The sequence below is a fragment of the Paramisgurnus dabryanus genome, chromosome 6 (assembly GCF_030506205.2).
Source record: "Paramisgurnus dabryanus chromosome 6, PD_genome_1.1, whole genome shotgun sequence".
NCBI lineage: Eukaryota > Metazoa > Chordata > Actinopteri > Cypriniformes > Cobitidae > Paramisgurnus > Paramisgurnus dabryanus.
This window is the reverse complement of record NC_133342.1, coordinates 34,549,881-34,571,381: the sequence shown is the minus strand read 5'-3', so window position 1 is coordinate 34,571,381 and position 21,501 is coordinate 34,549,881. Positions and strand designations below refer to the sequence as shown.

Genomic DNA, 21,501 nt, shown 5'->3' with positions numbered 1-21,501 from the left:
CTATATGACTTTCTTGCTAATTAAGTTTAAAATGCTATACAAGTCATAACTAGTTCAGTCTTGGATATAAACAGTAACATTTAAAATGAGGAGGACAGTAAACCATATTTGTTTCCAGAATTTTATTTCCATAAGAGAACAGGAAAGAAAAGTGTGTGTTGCATGCTTATAATGCATGAATGCACTTGAGACAGGGTTATAGATGTACAGTTAGTTACTCATACTGAAGAAAGAGAAACCCTTCCGTTAGGCGAGCATAAAGATACAGAGACTTCATATATATAATAATGCAAAGCAAGTCACAGACAAGTCATTATACATAAGGGATTTTTTTCTAACTTCCTTTTGCTCTGATCACACATTAGTTTTTGTTACATTATCTTAAAGAAAATCACGAGAAAGACATCCTCATCCGTTTCCATTGATGTTGACGTCAATCGTTCAACGGAACTGTAACGGGCTGACGCGCAATCCAATGACATCTTTACCGATCTGGGTAACCTAGGAAACAAGAAACGGCCAAATGAAAATGTTTTCTCATACTCATATTACATACTGATAATATAACATGTTTCCATCAATATACACAACCGGGTCTTTATTTATATTTTTTCACATTACAGAACAATAATTAACTTGTCCTAACTATGGCATAACACGAATGTAACTGTGGGAAATATGTTGATGAACAAAAGCATCCAAAATAAATTAAAACTCTGTTATATTTTATCATCTGAAGTGCAGTCACACTTTGCCTAGAAATTGCAAAACCGTACTCAAGTGATTGATTGATTTATTAATCAATAATCATCTTGACGTTTCACCTTAGGATGATTTTATAAGAATATCGAAGTTATCGAGTTAATCTGGGCTCTTTTCATCTATTTCAAAAATAAAATTTTCAAATAAACATTAGTTTTCTAATAACAGAAATGAATCTTTTTAGTACAGCTATATTTTGTATACAAGAGTATTTTCAAGCAATTAACCATACACCTTCAGATTAAATGATTTAAGATCACAGTTAACATTTCAGTTAAGTGTTTAAAAACTTTTCACCTTTAGTGTATATATATTTTATAAACAGACATTACGAGGGCTCAGTACTGACCTGTGTGACCCTGCAGACCTCTCCTTTGTATTTCGGGCAGTAGCAAGCTCCAGACAGAGGACACTTCTCTACGGGCCGCCCACGGTACAGGGGAGTGTATGATGCTGCGCAGATGTCAAAGGGATTGTGGGGGTCGTAGTTCAGTTGGTGTGCATCTGTCAGGCTCTTCTCACAAGCTGCAAGAATCTTTCGTGTCTGAGAAACCAAGGACAAGACATTACTTACAAAGCAAGAGTACAAATAGGGGGGGAAAGAAAGCTGGCATGCAAAACGTTGAAATATTTTGCAAGAAATGTTTCTTCTAAAAACCTTTGACGGAACAGTTCATTGAGGAACCAAAAATATGACCCGGGACTACAAAACAAGTCATAAGTCACATGGGTATATTTGTAGCAAAAGCCAATAATACATCGTATGGGTCAAAGTTATTGACTTTTCTTTTATGCCAAAAATGAGTAGGATATTATGTAAAGATCATGTCCCATTAAGATATTTAAATATATCAAAACTTTATTTTTGTGAGTGGATGCAGTACTAAAGACTTCATTTGGAGAACTTTAAAGGCGATTTTCTTTATATTGAGTTTTTTGCACCATCAGATTTTTAAATAGATATATCTTAGCCAAATATTGTACTATCATAAATAAGATTTTTCATTGATGTATGGTTTGTTATCTTTCAGATGTATAAATCTCAATTTCAAAAATTGACCCTTTTTGTGGTCCAGGGTCAAAAATGGTTCTTTTAGGGCATCACCGTTAAATGTATATTTTAAGCAACTTAAATCCCAAATCTAATCCTTAGACAAACCTGTCAACATTCCTACATATAAAGCAAAACATGTTTTGGGTATATTTCTCATCCACACGACCGTTATCTTTTTACCTGTTGTGCAACTTCTGGTTTGGGGCCGAGCTCAAGGAGACGGCGAGCGAATCCAGCTGCTGTTTTGAAGTTACGGAGTTTGAAGAAAAGATTGAGAGCTGTTCTCAACACCAACACCATATGGACAGGCTGGAGACTGCAGTGTGTGAAGTATGCTGCCATCTTGACGCAAACACATAGAAAATAAAATATTAGCAAACACATAATATACAATCTCTACTGTACTGTACTAAAAAAATCTAAGTGATCACACCTCACACAGTCGCTTTTGGTCATCTAGAGAGTCTTTAGGAAGTTTCTTCCTCTCCGTCTCCATACTGAGGCCGATGATGTACTCTTTACAGATAGTGATCAGCTGCTGGGCCTGTAATTATAAGGTTTGATATAAAAATAAGACACGAATAAACACCGAGAGAAATGTAATTTACCACCATCTCTCTCACATACCTCTGCAATCTCTTGTTTGTTGTCAACCACGAGCAGTGGAACTGACAGCAGGATGGCCCTGAAGCGCTCAACGGCATCCTCGAAGCGCCCGGCCGTGGTCAACTGGTAGCACTGCTGCAGGCGCGAAATGAGGTCAGACAGACGCAAGCCCACCGCTGGCAGGCCTCCTTTAGCACCGCTGTCCTTCCAGTTCCTTTGCGGGTAACTGTGCAAGCAGGGCAGAGATGGAAGACCCAGGTAACAGGTGTGACCGCGGGACAGGGTCTGCATGAAAATCTGCTTATAGGGCCCAAACTGAACCACACCGACCTGATCGTGTAGCAACTGTAGGAAAAAGAGTGAGAGACGACCTTCATTACAGACAAAATCGAAACTGTGACATGAACGCTTGTGTAGAAATTGTAATGCTTGTATCATAGGTGTGATTGGCAAAGGACAAAAAAGCAGGAAAATATACGGCACACCTACCATGACGTGGCGACACACACACGCACACACACACGCACACACACACGCACACACACACACACACACACACACACACACACACACACACACACACACACACACATATATATAAAATGAAATACAGTTGAAATATAATTTAGGCTCAAAGTTGATCGATCTGAGTGTCCAATCATCAATCTGCGTGGGCAAGTGCCACCCTGACCATTATGTAGCCTTGCCACTGCATCAGACTGAACAAAATCATTTTGTGCATTTAAAGGTTAATACATCAATGTGGTGCATTTTGAGAGTAAAAATAAGTGACTAGATCTATAAGGATTTTTATGTTCTTCTAAACAAATGTATGCCCTTTTAGTAAAATCTTTGGTTGCATATGGTAATAATAAGGCACACAAGCCACATACACAATTTGATAAATGAGATTCGCTATTTACATGTTAACAGACCTGCCAACCTTGGAATTTTTTTTTGAGTACACTAGCATCGGCCGAAAGGACAGAACACAGGTTTTTAACATATAATTTAACACATGCACGCGCACATGCACGCACACACACCTCTTGGTAACTTTCAAGGTAACATGCTGCACATTGCACTCACTTTTTTCCCCATCCTGCCATAATCTGCTTTAAAAATAATTATAAATGTGAATAAAATCATGTTTAACTAAATATGCCTTACATGGTGATTAATAACATTATTAATGTTAAATACTGTATTCTCCAAAGTTTAGCATGTCTGCACAAACACTGTTAAAAGTGATATTACTGTTAAATAGTGGGAGATGGTTAACCCACAAATGACATTCTGTTATCATTTACTCAACCTCATATTGTGTCTAACCTTCATGATTTCTTTCTTGAGTGAAACACACACAAAACAAATTGAGAAAATTTTTTTTGTTTTTCCCTGACTAGCAAAAAATACAATGGAGTGGGGACCAGACACTGTGGTTATCAACACTCTTTAAAATAACTTGTGTATCACACAATAAAGAAACTCATAAATGTTTGGATGGTCTGTTCTGTTATGTAAACTATGACTGAATTACATGTTTTAAGTTAACTATACCTTTAAGACAGTATTTTAGAGTTAACACTGCTTTAAATTCAACCATAACTGTGACAGTAGTGCTTTTACTGTATGTCTGTCTGTAATTTATTGTAGCTTTGTTTACAGTACAGTACGGCATAGGCACCTATCACTTGGGCGCTCGAGACACGAGATATTCTCCATTTATAAAACTTTATTTGATGTGGTTTGTATATGACGTTTTATTTTATTGACAATTATCAAGAGCGCGTTATTTCAGAACGCATTTAATCCGCTTCACTCGGATGTCAGGTGGATTCCCTTCACTGAGAGTGAACTTTCCGTTTTTATTTGACTAAAACTGGATGCTCTCCCCATGGTAAAATCATTGTAGTTTTTCGTAAGCGCTCAACTATAAATGATGCTCATTTACAAATCAGAAGTAATGTTAGCGCATCTTGCGGTCAAGTGCATGCTATGAAACGGAGCCCGCGCGACCGTCGACTTCATAGGATTAAGCTAATGCATTATTTCATTATTTGCACATCCCTGACCAGTTTACCTTAGCGGGTCAGACGTCTTGACTCTCCGTTGAAAAAGATTGTCAGAAACTGCGGGTGGAGGAAGGAGATCACGCTGGATTTTGTGATTCCATCGATAGAAGACTCTTGTCACTGATTGGCCATACGACTTGTCAATCATCCCCACTTTCTATGTGGTGGATGAGCCCAGTGCTATGATTGGACATATTTTTTCTTTTTTCTGTTGCTTCTTTTGAGTACTCCGCGCGGCAAAGGGCGTCATCAGGTTTTTGCGTAGTTTAGAGTGACAAATCGTACCACCGTATTTTGAGGTCAAAATGAGTACCTGCTACGCAAAATGCGTACAGGTTGGCAGGTCTGTGTTAAATGTTTATAGAACATGTTAGTGGGGGCATTTAATACAGATTAATTATTGATTACAACATTTGTTACTTAATTCAAATGTTGTGAATTTCTGGAAGGGCAGTCAAGCGCATTTGTCTTTTGCATAGTTCTTTTGGCACAGTCGAGCTACGCATTTCACACACACACACACACACACACACACACACACACACACACACACACACACACACACACACACACACACACACACACACACACACACACACACACACACACACGCGCACACACACGCGCACACAGACACACACAGGCAAACCAGATCCATGAATGTGTGTGTTTGTCATTATATTTTTCTGTAATCACAAGCATTACTGCCAGATTCACCATTAAGAGGACCAAATACAGGCGTGTGTTTGTCAGGATGACGTTGGATCTGATTTGCGTGGATGCGTGCGTATGTGATTACAGAATAATAATGCAAGCAAACGTTTTGACACAAACGCAACTTTGAATTGATATTGCGAGACAGCATTTCACCTCGACGAGAAATCTGATATTCACATTACTGGCATAGCCTGATTTGAAACGGACAGTTTTGTAAAGGAGCAAACACCTGGCGGGTTCTCTTAATTTTCTTACTACTAAAATGCTGTTTATCTCTGCCTATTCCTTCTATCCATGCCCAGCGCCACTGATTTAGGTCCTTTATCAATTAGGTTGTCTTACCTAGGCTTCATAAACTTACTCTTCATCCTGCTGACAACGTTAACTTGTTATGACTTCTCCGCAGCCGCGCGGCATCTGTACAGTAGCTGGATCTCAGCCACACCTCAAAGACCCCTCCCCATTCTACTTCTGATTGGCTAGTTTGTTAGTTTGGTTGAGAGTGAAAGATGTGTTTCTCTCATACTATTTGTAGGCGAACGCATGATTTTTTTTTAATTCGCAGCCAACACCACACGCCGGAGATCTGACTGCAAGCTGTTTGGTGAGCTCTGCTTTGAATGAAGTTCCATCGTGACAAATAAATAGACTAATGCGAAGTGATATGCGGTTATTTATAACGGTGCCTTGCAAACCCCCCCCCCCCCCACACACATAAACAATTGGATTTGCATGATTCACAAAAGCCTCATTTTCAGGTCGGAAAAGCCGGAATTCCGGATTTATCCTGAAGAATCACACCCCTGTTGTATTTTACCCTCATAGCTGTCTCGAAGGAGCCGGCCAAGATGTGATCCACAGCCAGCTGAGAGTTGTTGCACCAAGTCTGGGTGGGGCTTGTGCCCTTGGTGGGCGGTACAAAGAAACCTTCCCCTTCGGCCCCACCTCCTCCAACAGAGGGCACATCCTATTGGTTAAGGAAGCACAAGTGATTAGATATTTACTATTGTAGAATTTGATTTCATTTCAAAATAAAAGACTGATACTCACAAGTTCTGGTGGAAGGTCCAGATCTTCCTCAACATCCCAGCCTCCGCCTTCATCCTTCCCGATAGTTCCCTCGTCTCCCAAACCTTCCTGAGCATCCATGAATCCATCTGAGGAAAGCAAGCATGATGGATGAACATTCTGATAAAAATGCCATAAGCCTTCATGATATTCTGGTCTCTAAATATACATCAGATCCCCCTTTTAACATTTTTTGTCCATTTTATTATCCACCAGGAAAATTATATTCAATACATGAGCAAGTTTAATATTTAAGCAACCAACATGATCAACTAATGAGTAATGAGCTAAATAACAACACGATAGAAAAAGAAAGACCTTCATCCAGATGAAGTTCTGCATCTTCTCCCCATCCTTCTGCTCCTGCGGTATCCATGTCAAGATCAGCAACCATCTGTCCTGCTTTACCTTTTCAACAAAACCACAACGTATTGGTATTCTGCTAAATAAGTTCCATCAAACTTCAAAAGTCCTGGTAGTTACCAACCACGAATCTGGTTAAGTATCAAAAGACTGTCAATCACCTTTGGCACCAATGGCTCCCTCAAAGAAGCCCTTAGAAACAGTGAGCAGAGGCCAGTTGGTGTCCAAGGGGTTGATGGGAGGTGGTGGCTGCAACAGCTGAGCATTGGGGTCGACTTCAGGCACCTGCACGTTGGAAGAATTCACCTGTCAATCAAACATTTATAGGTGCATGTCTCTCACAGTTATAAGAGCATAACTAACCACTTCTTTTTCCAGATCAAAGGTCTCTTTGAGGGCCTCTGCTTCTTCGTCCATCCCATGAGTGGCAGCAGTCAGGTAAGCCAAAGACTCTGGGAATTTTAGTGATAGAGACTTCATTAAGATTATGGGAATTTCACTTTATTTATTATGACTCAACTTGTATACTTAAATGTTCTGATTTCTTCGTATGAATTCAATATTTGGCTTGATGGCTACATCTGGTGAAAATATTTGTGTCAATAATCCCCTTACTGATTTTCTGATTTGTGAAATACTTATTTTCCCCGCAGTATGTAGTTTATTCATAGTAGTGTTGGCACATACTCTGTCCACAGTTCTTCAGGATTCGCACACGCTCGCTGACATCACCCAGGTAAAGAGCACCCTGATAGTGTCCGCTCATGTCTTTTCTAATCTCAGCTGTAACACATACCAGAAGCAACATTTAAACATACCTCAAAAATAAAAATACAAAGTTTTGAACACATGCTTGAACTTCTTCCTCCTCACTCACCTATCTTCATCATCTTCCTGAGCTTGGTCAGGTTGCCCGTGATGAGGTACAGGAACGTGAGCTTGTCGAAATTCTTGGTTCGCTGGTAGCACATCTCCACCACCTGGTGATGACCCTGGAGAAGAGCAGCTTCGCCGAGACGCTCCCAGCAGCTACGTTCGTCCAGGGCTTTTGCAGCCTCCAGCGCCACCTGCAGGAATGAAGACAAAGTTGTTTTTTGTGTTGACTTAAAATATGAACTCTTTCTCTGCCATTGATGGGAAAACGCTTCCCTTCCAATGACGCTTCCCTGAAGAGTTTTTACGTCATTCTGTATTTTTGTTATTATCCACTAGGTGGCACTATTACACAACTTATAAAACACACTGAATGTGATCTCTAACAAAAGTCCTTTACAGGAAAATGCAAGAATCTCAGCTTTTTGCTAAATTTTGTATTTTTGAAGAAACCTCTCCATATTTGAGAGGTGATAAAAAAGAGAACAAATGAAGAGTGGATGAAACTTGTTTTGTTTGTTTGTTTGAAAGCAAATGGTCTGTTCTTTCATTTGAATTATTGTATGTTTATATATTTATAGAAGAACATTTTCTTGAAGGCATTAAACTTTTGTGAAAATCATAAAAAATTCAGGCGCTGGCTGGCAACTTAAAAAAAATGCTGGGCAGAGAAGAGTTAAATAAAACTTTTATTTTGACTTCTTAAAGGCCTTTAACAGAATTTATCGTCACTTCTGCATACCTCAATGTTTCCACACTCCAGTGCCAGGCTAAAGCGAGTCTTCTCGTCCTTGACGAAGTGCAGCGCAACCTCTGGGTAACCCTTCTTCTGCAGATAGGCAATGATGGACTGGCCTACCAGTTTAGCATTGCGCACCATATGAAGAACCTGAGGAAGATGAGGTGGTTAGAAAAATACCCAGAAAAAAATAACCTGAAAAACACTGCTGAAAAAAACTCAAAACAAACCTCTTCGTATTTGCGATTGACCAGAGCCAGTTTAAAACGATACTCTGTGGGGTCAATGTTGAGCACTCGTGGCCTGCATTCACGATCCAGACAGTACACACTGTTGCCTCTGACTCTTGTCACGTAGATGGGCAGGTCCAAGGTACGGATTATACCGTGATCACTGCGAGACACATAAGGTCAAATTTAATCACAAAAATAGTTGAAAATGTACAAACAATTTGGCATTCGTTGTGTGTGCAAGCTAGTGCAATACCCTGAGGTGAGAGCATATTTGATATGGTTGGAAGTGGTGTAGATGAAGACATCATTCTCAGCCCAGGCACCGCTCTTCACTCGGATGTTCTCGTGGATGTTACACAGGCTGTCCAACTTCTTGTTGCAGATCATGATGGCTGATGGTTGAAAGAAGCGATTATTTAGTATTATTTCATTTGATAAGGCAAAAAAAATGAAGCCTAGTAATCCAAACAAAACCTAAATGTTGGACATTTTGTGCTGCTACAAGAGCATTTTTGCAACCCTTCTGATTATTTTTACAGTTTCTGCAGTTTTGAATCCCTCACACTCACAAGTGGTACTAAACTCAATGGAAAAGCTAACCAAGCCAAAGTAAAATGAGCTGACATGACCTGACCCGTGGGGTACTACGCAATAGAATAGCGCCAAAACCATCAAAGCACCAAAACCTGAGAAGTTGCAGTACCGTGTTTGGCCAGCAGAGCCACGTGGTTGGCATCGGCGCTCCACACCACATATTTGACCTTAGCGATTTTGACGGTGGCGAGGGAGCGCTTCTGCTGCACGTCAAAGAGTGTGACTCCGTCAGCGTCCCGCAGCAACAGAGATCCTGTTCCAGCGTAGAAGATCTCCTCGCAGCTCGGCACCTGCACCTTCTTCACGATCTCATTCTTCAAATTCTTTATCAGCAGCTGAGGTGGAAAGCAGGGGAATATTTTAACTTGAGTTTTATGCAAGCACAGAGTTTTTGACTAGTACATTACTCTATTGACTCACCGAGTGCATACGATCGAGCACGGCAAACCGGTTCCTGGCCACCCACACTGCAGTCAGGCCAGAGGAGCGTTTACCCTCAGGAGCTAAACATTCACAAATCAAAGCGTGAATGACTCAAAACTGAGCAAGTGAGGGGGATTTATACTTTTTTGAAATGTAATTTTACCATCAGGATTCTGGGAGTCACTCTCTCTTGGGATGGAGTACAAGTCATAAGTGCTGTTTTCCAGGTTAGTGGCTCTCTAGAAAGGACAAACGATTGATGCATGTTCAAATCCACTCTATTAAAATTTGTTTAAACATACTTTACGTTCTCTTTTCAATAAAATACAACAATACTCACAGTGCACAATAACACAGCATTCTCAGCAGGGTTGTAAGACATACTGAACACTGGGAATTTTGAACCGCTGTCAGCATAAAAAAAAAAATATTTAAATATGTACGGTAATGAACTACATTTAAAAATGAACCAATCACTGCACAGCATCTTAAACAGTCAATAATCCACATACCTGCGCAGCTGCATCACAGCTGTGTCCTTACTGCTGTTGAAATCCAGCTGACGCAAGAAACGGTCCTTTACGTAGTACAGCATGTTACCGTACACGGCGTAGGCTGGACGCTCCCTCTCCAGCTTAAACACCAGCATCCCACTGTCATGACCTGACACAGAGATGATTACAATTTAAAGCATCACATCACTGCCCAAACCAATCCCAAAGTCACCTGTTACCTACCAGCAGCAAACAGGTTGAGGTTGGGGTGAGCTCCCAGCACCCAGAAACGGTCGTGGTCTCTGCGAAAGGTCTGGACTCCGGTTCTCTTAGACATGTCCCACACACGGATGCTCTTGTCCTCAGAGTTGGACAGGATGAGCTCCTGGCGAGGGTGAAACACTGCACAGGACACGTTGTTGTAGTGCCCCCTACAGGTGTCCAACTCCCATGCTTTTGACTCTACAAAACAAGACAAAATATTTGTGCCGTGTATCTCCCTGTTAAGCTGATCATATAACAATATTAAACCATCTAAACACAATATCTAAAATCTAACTTTTTAAACCTTACCGTTCATTCTCCAGATCTTCACCTGACGGTCATCTGCCCCTGATACAATAAGAGGCATGCTGGGATGGAAAGCCGCCCAGTTTACCCCTCGATCATGACCCTAAGAGCCAAAAACAAACTTGTATATTTGCACAGACATACATCAACTTGATCATACATTAATTGATCTTAAATAACCAAAATGATGTCTAAATAAAGCAAATTTTCACCTCCAGAACGTGTTTCACCACGGCATCAGATGCCCCGAACAGATCGACACCAGAGATGCCGCGCACCTCCGCATCCACAGCACCCGGAGACAAATTCTTCTTCCTCAGACCTGGAATCAACATTTACAGTCCCACACACAGTCCCATTAACAAGTTACACAGGAACAACCACGTACCGGGAAGGGAAAAGAGAGGAACATCATTAAAATTGGCATTTATAAAAAGCCAGTTGTTTGACAGTAACGCTTGAATATTTTGTTGGGCCGCTAAACATTTTCAGGCACATTAGAAGGCAAACACAACAAACGTCCTCCATTACTGTCGGTCTTAACCTCAGTTAAAGGGACACTCCGCTTAAAAAAAAAAAAGGCTCATTTTCCAGCTCCCCTAGTGCTGATTATTTGATTTTTACCTTTTTGGAATCCATTCAGCTGATCTCTTGGTCTGGCAGTATCACTTTTAGCATAATTCATTGAATCTGATTTGACCATTAGCATCACATTCAAAATTAACCAGAGTTTCGATATTTTTCCATTTTAAAACTTGACTATTCTGTAGTTACATCGTGTACTAAGACCGACGGAAAAAATACTTAATTTTTTTTCTTTTCCGTAGGTCGTACTACACAATGTAACTACAGAAGAGTCAAATTTTAAATAGCAAAAAATATTGAAACTCTTTGGTTATTTTTGAGCGCGATGCTAATGGTCTAATCAGATTCAATGAATTATCCTAAGCTATGCTCTAAAAGTGGTACCGCCAGACCCGGAGATCGGCTGAATGGATTCCGAAACGGTAAAAATCAAATGTTTAACTCTAGGGGAGCTGGAAAATTAGCCTTTTATTTTTGTTTAAAAGTAGAGTGTCCCTTTAAGGTTTAACTATAGTGAACTCCACCAAAAGGTAATAAATTGTACCCGACAACAGGTGTAAATCAGAAGGCAGAACACCTAGATTGTGGTTGTTATTAGAGAGAGACCTAAAAATCACATTGGGTTGGTGAGAAAAATTGGGTTGGAAAGATTGGGTTTGAAAAACGTGAGATGATCAGCTTAACTCAGGTTAAGACCCAGAGAGAAGAGGAGAACAGAATGTGTGTCTGAGATCTAAGCACAAATGCCGAATGATTAAAAGTCCAACAAAAGCTGCTGCAGTAGTGACCGCTGTACACATGTGGATGTTTCCGGGGCGGGGGTTCATGGGAGCTGCACAGGAAGTGAGCGGTGAATGAATGGACTGGTGGATTGATGGGAATGGAGCGTGTCTAATGTTCTCTGGAGGGGCGCTGAACGTTAGATGGGTGAGAAATACCGCAGTTAATTCATGCATTTGTTAGCGATACAATGATAGATCAAATTATCTTTTAATCATGCACTAGGGTTTGTACGGAGCCCCTAAGGTGACATAGAGAAAAAATTAAGTTTCGTTTCATGTGCTCACGCGAAACTTTCATGTGCAGAATTTTTTTTACGTTTAGTTTCGCGTGCTCACTTGAAGCTATCGCGCGAGCACGTGAAAGCGAAAGTTTCACATGCGCGCACGATAGTTTCACACGAGCACACAAAACTAAAATTCTGCACATGGTTTCGCGTGAGCACATGAAGGTTTTGCGTGAGCACATGAAGGTTTCGCGGGAGCACATGAAACTAAACTTAATTTAATTTTTTCTCTATGTCCCCTTAGGGGCTCGGTAGGTTTGAGAGTCATTGAATGACATTTTTTTTTTCAAGTAAGTGGAAATGAAATGGATAGTTCACCCAAAAATGACAATTTTGTTATCATTCACTCACCTTCGTGTTGTTATAAACATGTATGAATTTCTTTGTTCTGCTTAACACAAATAAAGATATTTTAAGCGATGTTTGTAACCAAACAGGTTTTGAACACCATTGACTTCCATAGTATTGTTCTTCCCTACTATGGAAGTAAACGGTGCTTCTGTTCTCTTGCTTGATAACAAATATCTTCCTTTGTGTTTACCAGAAGATATTCATACAGGTTTGTAACAGCTTGAGGGTCAGTAAACAATGACAGAATTTAAATTTTTTGGTGAACTATCCCTTTAAAGACACACAAACTTTACAAAAACGTATAGCAATGTGATAATAGTAAAAATGTCATGGGTGTTATTTTAGGATTGTATCCATATATTGTTAAGTTCAAGCAGTCGTATAATCTGATATTTATACATGCATCATAGCAAAAGACAACATTTATAAACTTCATTCCATATCTATATACTATACACGTAGCTGTTTTGCACATTGGTGTTAATTTGTGTGCGAAGCGAAAGATGACAGAGAGTACAACTTGTTAAACATGTTTTTAGGACATTAAAGTTCTAAGACAGTTAAGACAGCAAGCAGATTAAAAGGTTAATGAGAAACATGTTAAGCAATGAAAAGCAGGTGTCAAATACAGGCATTGACAATTATATAAGAGCATGCAAAAAACAAAAACACCTCTCATATCAGCGTTCCTATCATAAACTTGGTCTGCGTCTCAATCAGCGAACTTGTTCAGTAGTCAGGGCCTGTTTGCACCCTTAAAATTCACACAATGCAACGCAAAAACCAGTGAGCATCAATGGTTCCCATTTCCTTACAAGAAATCATGTGACCTTTTCTGAAGCTCTCGAACTGAAATCGCTTGAGCAAACTCAGACTTTACAAAACGCAACATGATTTTTGAAAAGAAAAATGTTTGCTTTAGTTTTAATATAAATACACATTGCTAATCAGGAAGGAACCACAATTTACTTTATATGTAAATATTACATTTAAAAATATTAAAATGTAATATTCCTTTAAATTTATGCACGGATATCATGTAAGAGAATAAAAGTGATTTTCATAATATACTTATACAAGCGTTATATAAACACTATAATATACAAGTGTTTAAAATTAAGTCGGAGAGATGTTGGTTTTGCCGATTGTTGATGAATAACCGTTGTGAATTATCACAACGTGCTTAAGCAGTCCCTGCACAGAAAAATAAGTGAACAGTGTCCCAATGTAAAAATATGATTGCCTGAAACTTTGTATAGGATATACTGACTCATGACTTAGGAAGCAAGGTAGCTGATTGAGACACAACCAAGATCACAAATAAATAAAATCTGCCCTTAGGTGATGTACGTTAAAAATTGTTTGCCGTAAAACTCATACATGACAATACTCTTGCTCATAAACAACATGAGCAATTTCTGTATCTATATCATTATAACTGAGTGTGAGAGGTATTTTTGCATAGAGCCCACAGAGTTTTTTTCTGTACACACTGTAGAGGGAGAACATGAGGAAGAGTACGCCATAGGCAACCTCGCTCTTCCTCCACATTCTCCTTCCATTCCCCCTGTCCCCAGCCTTCCCAAACCACTCCATCCTGTCCCAAACCTCCTCACCAGAAATATCCCACACGCGCACAGTCTGATCCAGGCTGGCTGACACCACCAGGTCCTCAGAGGGATGAAACTGAGCACACATCACATAGTGATTATGGCCAGTCAGCACACTGGAGAGAGAGCACAGAGACCATATGGGAGTTAGTGAGTTTCTGCATGAGAGAGCCCTATGGCTTTTGGATGTAATGGCATTTCATTGAACTGCAAAGCAAGCATAATCGCACAATTAATCGTCCCAGCCTCAGCTGAAAATGTGTACAAATACTCACCAGACACATGTTCTGGACTGCCAGTTCCAAATGCGGATGGTCTGATCATCAGATGCACTAAGGATCCAGGGATACTCCTGAAGAAGAGAATGAGACATATTGGACTTGTGTACTATATATTATTGTTACAATAAATTAAAGTGCACTATAAATATAGAGCCTACATGGTGGAAGAAGGTGGTGCGAATGTAATCAAGATGTCCCAGAAGAGTGAAAAGACACCGACGCAGTTTATAGTTCCAGACCTGAAATAAATATTAATAAACATGACCCTTTTTAATCAATGCATTATGTTCTCAATCTATAAACTTGCTAAATTAAAACGTGCTATTCTTATCAGATTTGGGTGTGACGGATGCAAACCTTGATCTTGTAGTCATCGCCTCCTGACACAAACAGAGGCTGCTGCTTGTGAAAGTCAATACCTCTGACTGGACCTAAATGACAATTTACAATATAGTGAGAGCTTATAATGAAGTACCAGAGGCCATAAGATCATGTATAAGTCTTTGTCATACCATCATGCTCGTCAAACTTGTCGATGAGGGTACACATGCGATAGTCCCACAGCTGGATGACTCCATTGTGCAGACTGGCAAGAATCCAGGGCCTTTTAGGGTGAAAACTTAGTCCTAAACGAGAAAAAGATCGATCGAGAGATCAACAAATATGCATAAGTGTGTATTGAAACAACAACTAGTCTAGATTGTGGATTAGTACTGTAACAGCTATTTTACTTCAGTGCTGTTTGCTTTATAATATCATATTTATCTCCCTTTTAATATAATCTAAGTAATAATAAATAATATATCAGCTAATGCCATCAGCATGTCACTTTAATCCATTCTGCAATCTATGTATTGCTAACCAGTAGCTGTATGCTAACATCGACTGACTTAACAGTACTCAGTCAAATGTCAAAGGACGAAATTCACTATACAATTAGTTATAGATTATATTACACAGTGATTTCTTAAATTATATCACAAACAGTTCAAAACAAATAAGATGAAATACAGGCGCATATAAAGGTGTCCGTGTAAAGAAACAGTCAGATGAAGTTAGCCTGAGCAGATACGGCGCTACTTACCTTTCACTCGGGCCGACTTTGTCTCAAATTTGGTCAACATTTTCACTGACAATAAAAAACTGAATAGGAATGTATTACGTTTAAAGATGAAGGTCAATTTACGTGAATTTAAATCCTAAAATCATCCCCTGTTAGAAAGGGGTTTTGCGGGACTGTTAAATGTTTCTGCAGCTTCACTTCCTTAGCTGACACGTCTACCGAATCCACTCAGTCCGTTCTGTGTTCCTGTGTGAGAACAATAAAGTTTTACGATTCAAATGCCAACGTCTCAATGTCCACGTCACAGAGGCCGTTTCTCAATCCGAAGGCTGCAGCCTACGGAGGTCGCATTTCTAGGCTGCATACGTCATCAAGAGTGTTTTATTTCAGAATATTAACAATTATAAAGTTAACAGTTATTCTTAGTTAATCGTTAGTTGTTATAATATACTCATGACTTGCGAATGTAATGTTCATTTAACTTAAATAAACCACGCTGGATGACGTATGCATCCTGCATATGCGGCCTTCGCAGGCTGCAGCATTTCGTTCTCTGCGTTAAAAACATTTAAAGCCCCCCCAACTCTTAAATTCATAAATAGTGAAAAGAGCCCGACAATTAATTATTTTGAATTATTGATATTTTATTTTATTATTACTAAATGTTTTTTATGCTCTCTGTATTTTGACATATTAAGACCATTTTTACAAGATGTAATATAAGTCTCAGTTGTGCTTAGAAGTGTCTGTGACGTTACATACTTTATAATTTGTTATATCATGTCCAAAACGCCTCTATTTGAGTAGGACCAATAAAGTTCTGTTTTTATGTGTGTACCTTTAAAAGCAAAAGACCTACTGCTCCTCACACCCTTACCAACAGACATTGAGCACTTTTAGTTAAAATAGATCTGATTCCTGTGAATACAGTCTGAGACAATACTATCTTTAGCCTCATTAGCGCTACAATGTGCTAAGAAACATTCAAAAGAGTGTTTTGAGTCAAATTAACCCGTCAATGGCCATGGGCTTTGTTTTTGTGATGTCACAATAACAAGGGAATCAAAAACAGCATGCCTAATGAGACGGCTTTCATTGTAGGGTTGTTAAAGGTGGAGTGCACGATTTCTAAAAAAACGCTTTGGAAAAGGAAGTCGGGCCGACCACCAAAACACACTTGTAGCCAATCAGCAGTAAGGGGCGTGTCTACTAAATGACATCGTTGCCTGGGTTGTGTATGTGTGGGGCAGGTGTATCAAAAGATGGTCCAGATTCTATTGGGGTAGGGGCGTGTTTGTTTAGGTGATTTCAAATTTCAACATTGGCTTTTAGAGATCATGGACCTTGCCTTTAAGTTCACAAACTACCAACATACACTTAAGTCCAAACAAAAAATACTGCTTGCTTGGTATCAATCAATAAAATATAAATTATTGTAAAAGTTTTAAAATAAAAAATAAATAAGATTATTTATACATTATTATGTATATGTAGACAAGAGAATTGCTCTGCATTTAAGCTGGTAAAGCTAATGTTGACACTTGTCTTTCTTCCTGTCCTTCAGAAATTTTTTCTTGAGTGTGTTTCTACAAATGTTTTTATTGGGCTGTCTAGAAAGGGCAAAGACTATGAAAAGCTATTTGAAAATTGAAATCTGTAATAACTTTTAAAAAGAAAATTGCAAACTATGGCAGACTAAAAACAAAATGTCTCTTGTCTATAAAGATGAAAAAAAACTAAATTAATTGTGAGTGTAAGAAGAGTATGTGCAAAAAAAGAATACAAAACAAAAAATAATTTATAACATTTATTTAGATTTTTACAGTTGTAATTCAGTAAGATCTAAGAGAACACTTAACAGAAAAGTGTGGATAAGCTGATTTAAGTGCTTGGGTGTCTGAGCAACCCCTGAGTGTTATAACCATTAAACCGTTCTGTCACACTCCCATTTTATCTGTCTACATCACAATCTCTATATGGGCCACACAGCATGCCAACACTGTCATATAGCCATGTCAAGCAGGAGAGTTTCCTCAAAAGAGTCATGTAACCATCTGCTCCTTATAATTAAATAGCTTAATAGTCAAATAGATTTTTCTCTTTGCAACTTCATCTTTCTTTTTGAAATCCTCTCTATCTTAAACAACTTCTGTGATTGCTGGGATTAATGCAATGTTCATCTTTGAATGGTACTTCAGAGTAATCATTTGTATTTGAACACCACCTTATACAAAATAATCCTATTAATCAAAGCATAATGAACTAAGGTTGACAAATGTGACAAATAATTCACGTCTACATGGTAATTTAACTACGTCCAACGCTCTACCTGTCGATACGCAGTAAGGTAAAATATCTATTAAAAGACATACAGTAAGAAGAGATAATCATTCTACTTAAATCACAAACATTATATTAAGGCATCAAAATTATATTTTGGGATATATTATGGACCTCTAACATCTTAAGTGTCCTCAGCTAGCAATTTGATAATATTGAATTCAGGAAATCAATTTTGGTCACTAACTATTAAATCACCTAACTTTAACAAATGTGCTACAGTGAAAACAGAAGGACACGTGAGCAGCTATATTTAGTTAAAATGAAATAATCAATACTGTGTTTGTAGACCTGGGAGCTTTATGTTAGCGGTGTTGAAATTTTAATAAAAAAATATTCTTCATTTACAGTGTAATGATCCACATTTGTGCTCCAATTACTGACAACACAATCCACTGAGCTACTTGTCAAAGGAGCTTGAATGTAAAAGTATAAGACTTTTACAAAACTCAAATGACTCCTACCAAGCTGTCAGCCCACACGAGATCAACTGTGAGTTAGCATTAGTTAGGTAAATAGATTAGGGATGAAAAATTCAAAGAAACTCTGTGGACAAGAACTACAAAGTAAACGGCATGTAGTGAACGTTCACAGTTTCAGGGCAGACACAAATAACTCCTTTAAAAGGGGAGCATGATAACCTGTGTCCAGGCCCAGTTCTGAAATATAGATCCAAACGGTATTATTATTAAACATGTATTAATTTGACCTCACTGAGATCACATGATTGAGCACTGCTCTGCCCCTGGGACCCCTGGTACTCCAGGGAGATGCAGAGATTCTGGGTCAAAGTTCAGGCCGGGAGGCTGAAAAAACAAGAGGAGAAACATTGAGACAAAATACAGCACAGTGGCAAGTATAGAGAGAGAAAAGTATGGAACTCACTGCTTCTCCAGCAAGCTCTTTTGGAGGTTGACCCAAGTCTTGCAGCTAAGGGGTAAGACATTTAATTTATTGCATTAAAAAATAAAGCTTAGTATTAGTAGGTTCTGTTGAGATGTTCAGTCATGATGTGAATTTCCAAGTCAAAATAGGTTCCCTCTAAAAATTTCTAAAAGGTTTATATAAAATTAAGGTTTTAAATTTATGAGAAAAAGACAGTTTGTGGTACTTGAAGAGACTTTTCCATTTTGTTACAAGGGTAAAAAATGTGACGTTAATTATTTTGTGTCCGTATGGATAAATTAAATGTAAAAGAGTTAAAAAATGTAAATAAATTTTGCAGATTTCTTGCATACATTCTCTTTTTTGAGGACCAAGTTTAAAATTTCTGGTTTTATTTCATTTTGAAAGAATATTTGGGAGATAATTGCAAAATCGTCATTGTTGTGTAACCGGTCTGTGTCAATTAGTGTAACGAGCATTTTTTTTTTTTTTATATAAATATATTCATAACAAATGTGGAATAAAATATAATTACGTGTAATATGATTTTTTTTAACATAAATTTAAATAATTTGTCAAAGATTATTTAGAAAACCGCTGTTTTCAGCATATGTCACAAATATTACAAATACGCATTAAAATTACATTTAGAAAAAACTAATAAATTAACTAATTTTAATGATTACACTTACATGCCATCAAGGTGGCATAAAATATTTAATATTTCTTATTCTGTGGTGGAATTTGACATTTTCCAGTCTATTAAGTCTTAACTTTCATAAAAATGGTGCAAATTACATTTTTTATTGCATAAAATTAACACAAATACACTGTGCATTAAAATAAACCTGATGCATGCTTTTAAAACAAGTTTAAAATATTTTTAATTTCTCATCTTGCCAAACCGTTTTTGTCACTGACCCATAAACTAAAATTTTCACTTAAAAGTATGAAAATATATTTTTTCTTACCTTCTGCATGAGTTCCAGAATGTTTTCAAAGGTGCTCTCTTTATCACCTTCTTTCTCAAACTGGCTGCATATCTCTCCCATTATCTTGTACTGTTGCTCATACTGTATGAACTGGTCCGGGGGGATAGACTGTTTGTTGCTCTCCAGCCATTCAGGGTACTAAATGTTAGTTGAGTCAAATAAGTACAAATCTCTTTAAAAGTAGACATAAACCAACAAACGGTGCTGAGAGTCATGCAGATTCTGTACATATCTCACCTTCTCTGTTATCTCTTTAAGAGAAGGATAAAGAACATCTTTGGACAAAAGGTTTTGCATGATAGATTGCATAATAGGGAGAATGTTGCCATCTTCTCCTCCTTCACCATTTTCATTCAACCCCAGGTTTTCCAAGGTCTTAACTAGGTCATCTCCAGCCAATCCTGCAGACTGAATTTTACATTTAAATTTAAAAGAGCTGGTTTATGTACACGACATTTCCATATTCTCAATAAATAAAAATATTTTATGTAATATATTGTTCTAAATCTTGTTACACAATTTCCTTGCATCCTAATAAGTACTTTCAAAGTTAGGTTGGTTTACCTGCAGGTTGTCTGCATTTTTCGCCATACCACTAAGGGTTTCTTTAAGACAGGAGGTGAATTCTTGCTGTGAAGCTACATCTGAGCCTAAATCAAAATTGTATAATCAAACTTACTTGTAATAATAGGATAATAAAATATGGAAAATGCAAAACTCCATTTTCTTTCATAAAAATATCCATTGTCAGGATTACTTACCCACTTTGCCAGCAGCCTCAGACAGCTTCTGAAAATGTTGTAAAAGCTCGGGCTCTTCCTGTGCTAGCTCACTCATTGCTTTTTCCCACTCCTCCCGTGCTTGATTGGCCATCTCTCCATCAAAAATAGTCTCGAAAAACTTACTGTCCTCCAGCAGAGGTGGCTGAGGATGAAATGCACCAATATTAACCAACAGTCATAGGCGCCACTTGAATAAACTCACGTACCAAACCAAAAAGAGTTTACTACCTTTTCTTCTGTTGTTCCTGCATTAGGGGCAGCTTGAGCTTCAGGGGCCGGTGGTGGCACATTTGTCTTGTCAAAATCATCAAGAGCACCTGCAGAAGAGGAAACACTGAGCTAACACGTCCACCACTTGCGTATAACTGTTTTGACAGTACATTAACACGTGATTGACTCTATCCAATCACATGGCTGGGAAAAAGACAGCACTGTTGGTGTCAGTTACTTTTATTTGCGAAATCTGGATGTACACAACATACGAGTTCATATGTAACTAGAAATGAGACAGGATAAATCTGTCTCTACCGTTAGTTTAATGCAGATTTAGTGTTATCCCATAACTACAAGAAAACAACAACAATCAGTGAAACTAACGTGAGCTTTCATGCTAGTTAGCCGAGCAGTCAATACACTAGCTTATAAACGCGTTACAAACCATACTTTACTTAAGAGCATCAAAAAATAAATTCGAATTTTTTCAGACTTTTTCTATCATAAATGTTACATATCCGTCACGCTGTCAAACCTTACTGTCCAATAATTCATCCAGCTCCCTGTCTGGAGCATCTGGTGCAGACGCCATCTTGCCTCTCAATGACAAGCGAGTTTGACGCAAGGTAATGACGTCAGACCAAATTTTTTTAATAAATAAATTGATAAAATGATAAGAAATAGCTACACCAACTATAAAATGGGTAATGTTAATACTAAATAAATAAATAAATGTAAATAAACGTCAAACGTCATGCCATT

The 21,501-nt window shown here is 38.4% G+C and overlaps 2 protein-coding genes across 2 annotated transcripts; both read right to left on the bottom strand.

Moving 5' to 3' along the window:
• Positions 1-107: 107 nt before the first annotated feature.
• On the bottom strand, positions 108-15,778 carry copa (COPI coat complex subunit alpha). Its single transcript, XM_065276995.2, has 29 exons — positions 15,549-15,778; positions 14,977-15,090; positions 14,822-14,895; positions 14,623-14,703; positions 14,459-14,535; positions 14,190-14,299; positions 10,784-10,893; positions 10,575-10,674; positions 10,245-10,463; positions 10,020-10,170; positions 9,848-9,914; positions 9,671-9,746; positions 9,505-9,587; positions 9,194-9,419; positions 8,744-8,882; positions 8,488-8,650; positions 8,261-8,407; positions 7,523-7,712; positions 7,333-7,428; positions 7,009-7,097; positions 6,807-6,930; positions 6,601-6,690; positions 6,265-6,371; positions 6,032-6,181; positions 2,444-2,767; positions 2,250-2,360; positions 1,997-2,158; positions 1,112-1,306; positions 108-501 (listed from the first exon to the last, which is right to left on the bottom strand). Exons 1-29 carry the CDS (start codon positions 15,586-15,588, stop codon positions 442-444), a joined length of 3,675 nt encoding a protein of 1,224 aa, XP_065133067.1. The 5' UTR covers positions 15,589-15,778; the 3' UTR covers positions 108-441.
• A 1,543-nt stretch (positions 15,779-17,321) lies between these two features.
• On the bottom strand, positions 17,322-21,351 carry pex19 (peroxisomal biogenesis factor 19). The gene is made up of 8 exons (XM_065277151.1): positions 21,280-21,351; positions 20,755-20,843; positions 20,506-20,668; positions 20,309-20,394; positions 19,982-20,152; positions 19,724-19,882; positions 18,753-18,797; positions 17,322-18,673 (listed from the first exon to the last, which is right to left on the bottom strand). The coding sequence occupies exons 1-8, from the start codon at positions 21,329-21,331 to the stop codon at positions 18,587-18,589; spliced, it is 852 nt and encodes a 283-aa protein (XP_065133223.1). The 5' UTR covers positions 21,332-21,351; the 3' UTR covers positions 17,322-18,586.
• Between the last annotated feature and the right edge of the window lie 150 nt (positions 21,352-21,501).

Bases quoted from the DNA above. Each gene is read 5' to 3' on its own strand.
- copa (XM_065276995.2), bottom strand. From the start codon at position 15,588: ATGTTGACCAAATTTGAGACAAAGTCGGCCCGAGTGAAAG. The intron at 9,420-9,504 runs GTGAGTCAATAG...TTTCCACCTCAG, and splicing joins TGCTCGATCGTATGCACTCG to CTGCTGATAAAGAATTTGAA. The intron at 8,883-9,193 runs GTACTGCAACTT...TTCAACCATCAG, and splicing joins GGCTCTGCTGGCCAAACACG to CCATCATGATCTGCAACAAG.
- pex19 (XM_065277151.1), bottom strand. From the start codon at position 21,331: ATGGCGTCTGCACCAGATGCTCCAGACAGGGAGCTGGATGAATTATTG. The intron at 20,669-20,754 runs GTAGTAAACTCT...TTTCATCCTCAG, and splicing joins CAGGAACAACAGAAGAAAAG to CCACCTCTGCTGGAGGACAG. The intron at 20,395-20,505 runs GTAAGTAATCCT...ATTTTGATTTAG, and splicing joins TGAGGCTGCTGGCAAAGTGG to GCTCAGATGTAGCTTCACAG.